This window comes from Vitis vinifera, chromosome 14 (assembly GCF_030704535.1).
Source record: "Vitis vinifera cultivar Pinot Noir 40024 chromosome 14, ASM3070453v1".
NCBI lineage: Eukaryota > Viridiplantae > Streptophyta > Magnoliopsida > Vitales > Vitaceae > Vitis > Vitis vinifera.
In genome coordinates, this window is record NC_081818.1 from 892751 (window position 1) to 903710 (window position 10960).

Sequence of the window (10960 nt, forward strand, 5' to 3'; positions counted from 1 at the left end):
TTTTATTCATCAAAACAAAAATATAAAGAAAATACATTTTGAAATCAAAATCAATTTTCTATTTTCTTTTCTTAAAAATAAAAAAGAGGATCTTTTCACGTAAACCAAACAGGCCGTACCTTTCATTGCTAGAGTCGAAACCATTTTTAAATCGTGATTTTTTATTAAAATATCCGATCAAATATGAAGTTAATAAGCGGGCGTATCATGTGACTAAATATAATTAACATGGCGGTTATGGTGCTGCGGGTATCGGGCTTTGAATTAGGTCAACGGCACGTAACCGTCACGACTGTCTTCTCAGTTATCAATAACTTTTGTACTGTAAATGTTTCACGCAATTTAATTAATTTTTAAAATATTAATTTATTACCATAGAATAATTTTTATGACCTGCCATGATAAAAATATATATATATATAATATTCTCCTTTTAAATATAGTTTTTACTATCTTTTTTTTCTTTTCTTTTTTTCAAATCAATTACCAAATATTAATGTTAGAAAGTATTTTTTTTAAATTAAAAAAAGTCATTTTAGAGTTTTTGAAAATAAAAGTATTGTTTAAGACATGTTTTTTAAAACAATTATAAAAATTATTATTTTTAAATATATTTTAAAGATAAACTTAATTGATAGTATTTTATTTTTAATTATTTCATGTATTTGATAATGTATAGTGTATTTAACGAGTTTATGTCTATTCCATAGATGTGTTAGAAATGACACCTAGGTATGGATGTAAAGTTAAATAAATTGTTTAATAAATTGTTTACACTTTAAGGGAAAAAGATTGTGTCGATGATAAGAGATGTGAATTCGTCGGTTTAACAAAATTCTTGAGTGTCGGTTCAACAAATTCTTGAGTATTCGTGCTTATTCATGACGTGATTTGTCGGTTCAACAAAATTCTTGAGTGTTCGTGCTTATTCATAACGTGAAACAACACTCATTACATAGGTTTAACTTATTGATGCGTTCAAAAAACCCAATAAAAAACCCATTCTCGAAAATAATATATTTTTATTAATTTTTTTTTTTTAAGAATCGGTTTTTTTAGTTCAAATATATCTTGCTTTTAGTATGGATTATTTTTCTTGGTTAGAAAATAAGTGAAAATAATTAAAATATATTATTTGAAAAATAATTATATTTTTAAGAATATAAATTTATTTATTTTATCTAAGATAAGAGTAAGGTATAAAATTATAAAATAAGAAATAAAATGATAGGATTAAAATATAAAAATAATATAATAAGATAAATATATGATATGCCTTGATGGATGGTATGTTTTCAATGGAATGGACCAGATGATAATTCTAATTAATTTATTATTAAATTAATATTTTCAATCACAAATTGATGAATGGATAATTGAAGGAAGTGACGTGATAAAATGGAAGAGAAAGAAAGAGACAGATGTCCATCAACTGATGTGTATGAAATAATAATAATAATAATAAATAAAATAATAATAAAAAAGTGTGAAAATTTCAAGTTACAAAGTGAAGCGAGGGTCACGTGAACCAAGGCACTACCGCCATACCCAAAACTCTCCCGTGTTTGTCGCGTGTATTCTACGTTTTTCTCTCTCACCCTTTTTAGTTTCTCGTTATCCCTTCCACTTCCCATCTCATCTCGCGATATTTTCATTTTTTAAATTGATTTTTGTTTGGTTTCCACCCACTCGTTCTTTCAACCCTAAGTTCTTGAAAAACAAACCATTCATAACCAATAAGAAAAAATAAAATTAATAGATTATTTTTATATTTTAATTCAAAATCATTATACTTAAATGTTTTCAAATATAGTTTTTGAGAGCCGTTTTTCAAAATGATTTTTTTATGTTTTTAAATATATCTTAAAAATAATTTTTACATATAGAGTTTTAGTTTTAATCGTTTTTTATATTTGTATAATTATTTTTTTTAACAAATTTTTTGAAAAATAAGTGAAAACAACTAAAAAAAATATTTGATTTTTTATTTTTAAAAACAAAAAATTATTTTATTTTTTTATTATCAAACATATTTTTCAATTTTTTTGTTGTAAATAATACAAAATTATTTTAAAAAATAGTTACTAAATAGATCGTAACTAATTTAAAATGTCATATCATATTTATGACATAATTGAAAAATAATTGAGTTGAGGACAACCTATAAAAGATGGTCAACATGTTTATATTAATTCATAAACATTGGAAAATAAATATGTATTTTTTGTGTCAATACAAACTTTAATGCAAACAATATTAATTTAAGAACATAAAGATAATACAATTAATACAAAGGTGTATGAGGTTCTAACGGTTAAACATACCTATATCCAAAATGAGAGAAAATATTTCTACTATATGGTAGAAAACATTATAAAAAATAAAATCAGATATAGTTATTGGGTTCCCAAATCTCCCGTTTTTCCTTACATCTTTATCCACTTCATATATTATTTACAAACTTATCTTCATTTCATATTTTTTTTCCCCTTATGACTTATAATATTTATAATAATATTTTCAATAACCTTCCTTATTTTATAAGAAAGTCTAATATTAAAATAATATATTAATGTAAGAAATATTATGTATAATATTCTTTAAAAAAAAGGGACCAATTGTTTTTTGGACCTAGTTGGATCAAAAAATTAAGTTTTAGTCCATATAAATTTATCATTTAAGTCAAAAACTTAGAAGAAGTGTGAAAATTGAGAAGAAGGATATGAATTTTTTATATTTCAAAAAATGACCTTTATTGACTATGAAAAAAAAGAAGTAGAAAAACATTAATTTAAATTTTATTTCTTTTGTAAACCTCAATAAAATTTAATTTAATTTAGTGATTTGAAAAAAAAAATACACTATTTTCCAAAAAAATAAAAATAAATTATTATTATTATTATTATTTAAAAATCAAACATCTTTGGAAAAAATATATTTTTAAAATTGTGTATATAAAAATAACTAAAAATATGTCAATTTTATTTTTTTAAATGATATATTTTTAAAATATATATATTTTTTAAAAAATTAGTTTTCTAAAAATAATAAATTTTTAGAAAAATTATTAAACAAAATTAAAATAAAATTTTTTATCAAATTATGATAGAAAATACTCAAAATAGTTTTGAATGATATATTGGTCTCTTCATATTTTATATCATTTTTATCAATTATGCAACTTTTATAAGCAAAATCATAATTTTTGGATCCAACTGGTCCACAACACAATTGTCCCTAAAAAAAAATAATTAATACTAGTTTGGAATTTGGTAGACATTCCAACGGAATTAGATTTCTCAATCAAGTACTTATAATAATAGACCTTTTTCTCATGCATTATTTGATGTTACTATATAGTTTAAATTCAATAAAGTCATCATTTTTCATATTAATAGGTTAGAGGATATTGATGGGCATGAGGATTAAAGTTTACAGGGGAAGGCCCACAAAAATTAAAATATTAATTAATTAATTTAAATAAAGGAAAAAAAAAATATAGAGGGAGATGCAATGAATTATTGCAAATATAAAACTGAATCTTTTTTCATGTATTTAGTGGGAATGACTGATGACCCATTTGATTGATGTGATTTCAGTCAGAATTGAGTCTTAAAATAAAAATTAAAATAAAGCTTAAATTGATACAAATTTTCAATCATATCATGTGAGAACATGTGGAAAATGACACCTTTTTTGGGTCGTTGCTGGCAAGAATCCAATTCACTTTAATTTGAAAATAATCATAATAATAATAAATAAACAATTGGAATTTTAACATAAAAGTTTTTAATCCATTAATCTCAACCTTATAATGTTAAAAAATCATTAATATTTTTTTAGAGAAACATTTGATAAGCGATCCTCATTCAAACATTTTTTTAAGAAAACATTTCCATCAAAAACATTTTGAACAAAATCACTATTGAATATATCATAAAAGTTTCTTTTGATCGTCATTTTTATTAAATGGTTTTTAATTTTGAAAGTGTTTTTAGAAAAATTTAGGAAATATTTTTAAAAAATTTAAAATCATTTATAATATTCTTTTGAAAAAACGTTTTATAGGTGATTCTTAAAAAAAAAAAATTAGATAAAATATTTTTACTGGAAACACCATCAAACGTTATCTAAAAAAGGTTGAAAATCTAAATCTGGAAATGTAACCCACCATCATTCTTTGACCTTATTTTGACAAAATGTCATCACTCAAATGATAAAGGGTATTTATATAAAATATTGGTTACTTTTCAAATAAAAACACGAAAAATATTAGATTTGTAAATTTATAAATTATTTCATATATTTTTACCAATTATTTCTATTTTCAAATGTAATTAGTATATCGTAAAAATAATACCCATCTGGTATTTTGAATACATGTAATAAACTATACAACGAAAAGATATAAAATATGTGAACAAGATTATAAAAAATATAACTATAAGGTTTTGAAAAAAGATAGAAAATCTTCATAATGATTCAAACTATATACCAAAATTAAAATATTGAATAAAATATAAAATAGTTAAAATGAATTATAAAATCTAGAAATATTTGGTTAAAAATGATGAAATAATCCTTAAATTGGAAATCTAACTTTTCCCATATTTTTTTCTGAAAAAGTAACCAATTTTTAACATAAATACCTTTTTATATTTTAAGTATTTATATGTAGGTTTTGAAAGACAATTATTTTTACAAGAAAATGATGAGGACATTTTTGTCCAAATAATACGGAAAAAGGGTGGGAGATTAAATTTCAAAAATTGGATTTTAAGAGACCCTTTTAATCAAATATAAGAAAATAGAATTCAAATATAAAGAAATGATAAATATTTGGATCATAAAACCAATGTTTATTGGGTAACACCTACATAAAGGAAAAATCATATTAAAACCTTTTAGATGGCTTTTCAGATTATAATGTTTTTAAAAACATATTCTTAAAAACATCTTTTAAAAGCTTTCATTTTCAATGTCCAAGGGGCCAAGACTAATCACTAAAATTTCAAATCAATTTAGGCAAGTGTCTGTGCAGTGGGGCCTGGATACACCTAGTATGAATAGACCCATCCTTGGATGATTGCATGAACTGTTTTTTTGTATAGATATGTAACATTCTAATTCTACTGGGTAAAAATTGAGAATGGCTATTTCCACAATGACTTGAGAATCAAAACACTTTTTCTTGAATGGGAAAGCATGATTTTGGATTTTATTTTCTTTCTCCAAGTTTCTTGGGCATTGTTTATGGTTAAATTATTTTTAGTAAAACCGATTTCCCGAAAAATCATTTTTCTAACGTTTCTTTTAGAAAACACTTTTTATATTAAAAAAATTTTAAAATATTATCAAACAGACTCTTAATTCATGTTTCGTAGAAATTAAATATAAGATTATAATTTAAAATTTAAAATTATATATGTTTTTTTTAAATTTAAAAACAAAAATAAGAAAGTGGATCCAAACAAAAACTAACTATTAAATTTATGATCAAACTAAGTTAGCTTCTAAGGTGTATATGATATGACAAACACATCCTCATAATGTTTGGCAAATGGTTTTCAATTTAATAAAATAATTTTTTTATTAAACTATATGATAACTTTTAATGCAATTTGATCTAAAAGGCAACATTTTTTTTTTCTTTCAAACACATGCTATAAAATTCCTAGTAACCCTAAAAAGTTAATCCAAGATTCCAAATCAATATCCCAATATTTCAATTTCTCATCAAGAGATGAATAGAGGGGGGGAGAGCACATTCCAAGAAAACCTCCAACCTTTTGAGGGAAACAACGCACAACCCAAATCCCATTTCCCAAAACTAAAAAGAATTTCCATAACACAAAGCCCACACTTCCCCAAACACCCTTGAGAAGAGACATTTCTAGATCCACATCAATAACCCACCTTGAAAATTGAGTGTGTGGGTGAGAAGGAGAAGAAAAAAAAAAAAAAAAGGAAAAAAAAAGAACTTTTCTCTTCCATCCATCAATCCCAACGCCAAGAAAACCAAAACCCCATGAAGGAAAAAGCAAGAAAATTGAGGAAAATTAGTGGGAAAGCATAAAATAAAATAAACCCCAAAACCCTAAAAACCCCCAAAACCCCAAACAGCCTCTCCATCATTTCCCACAGCCCAATGCCCCCACACTCCCATCATTTTCAGTTGGACAAGTGAAAAAAGTAAAAAATAAATAAATAAATAATTAAATAAATAACGTTACTTAAAAGCTAACAAAGAAAGTTCCCTCTCATTCTCTCTCTCCCTCCCTCCCTATCTCCCTCTCCCTCAATAGTCATATTCCATGATTTTACATCACTTGTTATATTCTTCAAACCTACACCACACCTATGCATGTGTATCTTCTACTCATCTCGGATGGCTTTGTATTGTAGAGAAAATAAACAAATAAATATGGATAGACATGTTGTTTTCACCACAACCTTCTGTTGCTGTTGGTTGCCACAGTGATTTAGACTTGAAAGCTCCCATCTTTTCATGTCTATTGACACTGATAGTTGATATATCACTTGGCTTGTTCATGTCCTCTTTTGACCCTCTATTTCTTTCTTTCTTTCACTGTTTTCCCATCCTTGTCAATAAGCAGTTGAATTAATCTAAACTTGAGAGAGGAAAGAGAGGGGGAGGGGTAGGAGGAGGGGGAGAGGCCAGAAGAAGAAGATTAATGGGTTCTCTTGGAGGTGAGACTGCAAAGAAGAAGGCAATGTGGCTCTACCCAAAGGTTTTGGGGTTCAACCCTTCTGAGAGATGGGGTCACTCAGCCTGCTATTCTCATGGGTTGGTCTATGTTTTTGGGGTATGTAAAGCCAAAACCTCCCACCTTTTTCTCTCTATTCCATAATTTTGATTGTGTTTGGAACTGGGTTTTTCTTTGATTACAGTTTTCTTGGGTTCTCTTCATTGATTTTAATTCTCTGACTTCACTGCTGAAGTGGTTCTTTGGTTTGTGATATGTTTATCTTTGGTTAGGGACAACTGGTCTTTCTTCATTGCCTTCACTTCTTTGCCATTTTTTCCTCATTTCTCTTCTATTTAAATGACATCTCAACTTTGTTTTTGTCATAGTTTCTCTTATCAGTGGGACAGTTGGGTGGTAGCTTTACATTTAGTATCCTTCTTCCTTCATATAGAAATGAAACCTTGCCCTCTATTTCTAACTTCATTTTTTCCCTTTCTTTGTAGTTAAATTTTCATGGGTTTATGATAAGAGACTTCTTCATGAGATAGATGTTTTCTTGTGTATGAATTTGGCTATATGTTTTCCCCCCGTGTTTCATTTGGTTACTGAGAAAATGGAATGAGAAAAGGGAGAATTTGGAAGAAGCTTTGGTTTTCCACCTGTAATTCTATGTTTTGATGCATCCCTTTTTTCTTAGTTTCTTCAATCTTTGGATCTCTACAATTTAGTGTGTAGGCTAAGTTAATGTTCATAGGAAGAGAAAAAGAACAAGAAATTTTGGTGTCATAGGATGATAGTGGTGGAAAATGGAGAGCTGGTCTTGAATTTCTATAGTATTCAGCATTTTCTTTCTTGCCTAGAAGATTTCTTGTAGTTGAATCCATTTTCTTAGCACTTATTTTCCTATGAAAAGTGTTTCTTTCCTCCAATCTACACTTCAGTTCAATGGGAAAATTTAGACTCCAATGGGAAATCTTGGACTTCCTCCTTTCATGGGCATTTCATAGATTTGTGTCAAACAGAGTGGTTTTCCCCATTCCATGACTTGCATCTAGAGGACCCAAAATTTTGGTTGTGGATTAGATGATTTGAACTGATGGGTACTTCTAAATTGTTGAAAAACAATAAAAAACTTCATGAAAACTAGTTTGTAGATTGGTGATGGCTATTCAATTTGGTCATCCTGTTGATGTTCATATCCAAAAACTTGGAAATAGGGAATAATTAACCCCTGAGCTGTGATTTAGTTGATTCCCGTTGTCTGCTTGTCTCAGGGATGTTGTGGGGGTTTGCATTTCTGTGATGTCCTCGTGCTGAATCTCGACACTATGGCTTGGGACACCCTTGTGACAACAGGTCAGGGGCCAGGTCCAAGAGACAGCCACAGCGCTGTAATTTTGGGGCAGCGGATGATAGTATTTGGCGGTACTAATGGCTCAAAGAAGGTGAATGATCTTCACATACTCGATCTTGGTTCAAAAGAGTGGACAAGGCCTGAATGTAGAGGCGCTCCGCCTTCTCCTCGTGAAAGTCATACCGCCACTCTTGTTGGTGATGAGAAACTAGTGATTTTTGGGGGGAGCGGAGAAGGGGAAGCGAATTACTTAAATGATTTCCATGTTCTCGACCTCAAGACCATGAGATGGACTTCTCCTGAGGTGAAGGGAGATACTCCTGCCCCTAGGGATAGTCACAGCGCTGTAGCGATAGGGAACAAGCTCATTGTTTATGGCGGGGACTGTGGTGATCGGTATCATGGAGACATTGACATTCTTGATATGGACACGCTAACTTGGTCAAGGGTATGAACTTCCCCTTGCCCTGTCTCAAAGTTTTCAGTATCATGTCAAATACTTCAAATTCATACCAATTTTGATCAAATTTGTAGAATAATACTCTACATTTTTTCTTTTGTGGTTCAGTTGTCAGTTCAAGGATCTTCGCCTGGTGTTCGAGCAGGGCACGCTGCAGTTAGTATTGGAACAAAGGCAAGTCAGACACTAGGGAAAAAAAATCAAGTGTTTGATGAGGTCACATAGCTATTAATCCCACACCAATTTGCAGGTCTATATCATCGGAGGGGTTGGAGACAAGCATTACTACAACGATGTCTGGGTCCTCGACGTGATTACTTGCTTGTGGAACCAGCTTGAGATCCGGGGCCAGCAGCCACAAGGCCGGTTTTCTCACACAGCCATTGTCACTGACTCTGACATTGCCATCTATGGAGGGTATGCTTCTATAAACAAAAATTAGTGTAAAAGTCCTATATAAATCTCATCTTCTGTCCATTCACTGATTTAAGTACTTGCAGGTGTGGCGAGGACGAGCGTCCCCTCAATGAATTGCTCGTCTTGCAGCTTGGATCTGAGCATCCTAATGGCCGCTATAACATTTCATTGTGCAAAATATTTGGAAATCATTGGAGCCATGGAAAGAGACGGTTCCATAGAGAAGCTGAAAGCAATTCAGTAAGAAACAACAACGAATTAATTAACCGGTCTCATTTACATTTTACATCTGCTTATTGTAATTTGTGCTTTTGGAGTAGAAGACTATGCTTTTTGGGAATGATGTGGAGGTAGTAAGAAAGGATGCATGCGAACCAGAACTAGAATCAAACCGATCTGTTCGTTTTAGCTCAGGTTTGTTCCAAACAGAAAAACCATGTTCATGTCCTCATTTTGAGTAATTCGAACTCAATTTTTTTTCTATTTTCTTGTAGATACTTTGCATCCAAAGAGGAGGAGAACCGGGAATTTGAAGGGGTGGGAGTTTGAGTCTGAGCAAGAAGAGCATTCTCTTTCACTGTCGCAGAGTTCATCTCCATCACAGTCTGATCAAGAACAGACCCCAATTGGGAAGGCCACCGACTCCTCCATAGCAGCCTCTCTGGGAGTGCCTCTCTTCAGGCAGCCGAGCAATAGTCAAGCTAACAATGTCTCTAGCAAACAGAAAGAGCCTAGAAGCGTTGACCAATCATCCCGACATGATATCTGTTTCTTGGGAGAACGTCAAAACCAGCAAAAGCCCGAAAACTTTCAGAGACAACAGCTACAGTACCACCAGCCTCCAGAACAGAAGCCCCTGGACCTGGTACATTACCAATTTTCATGGGGAATCATGGCTTGTTTGTTTCCATTTGTTCATAATGTACTTACCAACTATCTCTTCTTAGATTGGAGCTGAGATCCGAGGGAAAGTCGATGGAGCCTTCGACTCCGGCTACCTGATGACTGCAACTGTAAATGGCCAGATTTTCAGAGGAGTCTTATTCAGTCCTGTAAGCCCAAAAACTCGACCATCAAATCCCATTTCCTCGTTCTTTTTCCGGGTTTTAATCTATTTTCTCGATCAGGGACCTGCAATGGTGTCAAGGGGCATTGTTCTAGGCCAAAGTGCTTCGTCTCCAATGGCCCACGTTGCAGTGACAAGGCCATGTCCAAAGCTCATTCACGCAGAGCCATCTCTTTTCAAGCCTTCCCAGCAGGCCATAGCATTCCCCGTCCCGGAATCCGGGCAGGCCTACAGGCAAGCCGTAATTGCTAGGCCATCTCCGGTGGTCAGATCAATAACTCCGGCACACCCAAAACTCAGAACCGACCTTCAGGGTGTGGTTCTGACCCTGGGAGGTCCTGGAAGCAGCCATGGTGGACTGTAAACCCTAAATTAATCAAAATTTCACTTGTTTTTGATCCTTTTATCCTCTTGTAAATCTTTGAGAAAGTGTTCTTTGTTTTGAATTAGTAGGATTGATTTGAATTCAGGTCTGGATTAGGTAAGTTAGCTGTAATATTAGGAGTTTGTGTGACAAAAGACTAAGTGTAATATTAAGAGTTTCAACATATATTAACTTTTTTTTCCTGTGATTGTTGTTACTAATGGAAATTCAATCATATAAACTACTACTAATTTAGAAAATTAGTGGAATCTTTTTCTCTTCTTTTTATGGGAGTGTTTGGTAATCCAGAATATGAATGAAAATACGACTCAGGAATTATTTTATTATAACACTCATTAATCTATTAAAATTATTTTATTTTAAAATAAAGTTGAATATAACCTAATCTATATATATATATATATATAAAATATTATTTGTGTTACAAAAAATAAGAATATATATATTTACATGGAAAACCTAAATATGAAAAATCACGAGTAGAAGATAAAAAATTCATTATATCAAAAAAATGATACATAAAAAAACTTTTATAATTTTATTTTTATGTCATCATAAACTTTTCGAA

At 30.7% G+C, this 10960-nt stretch overlaps 1 protein-coding gene across 2 annotated transcripts; it reads left to right on the forward strand.

The window, feature by feature from the left end:
- Positions 1–6420: 6420 nt before the first annotated feature.
- Positions 6421–10574, forward strand: LOC100254622 (uncharacterized). 2 transcript variants are annotated; one of them, XM_010661405.3, is made up of 9 exons: positions 6421–6827; positions 7985–8512; positions 8633–8698; positions 8775–8941; positions 9025–9181; positions 9262–9355; positions 9436–9806; positions 9889–9993; positions 10069–10574. In XM_010661405.3, exons 1-9 carry the CDS (start codon positions 6696–6698, stop codon positions 10369–10371), a joined length of 1923 nt encoding a protein of 640 aa, XP_010659707.2. In that variant the 5' UTR covers positions 6421–6695; the 3' UTR covers positions 10372–10574. The 2 variants fall into 2 exon arrangements, with proteins under 2 accessions (XP_010659707.2, XP_019080245.1); XM_019224700.2 differs by lacking the exon at positions 6421–6827 and adding an exon at positions 7058–7371.
- Positions 10575–10960: the final 386 nt, after the last annotated feature.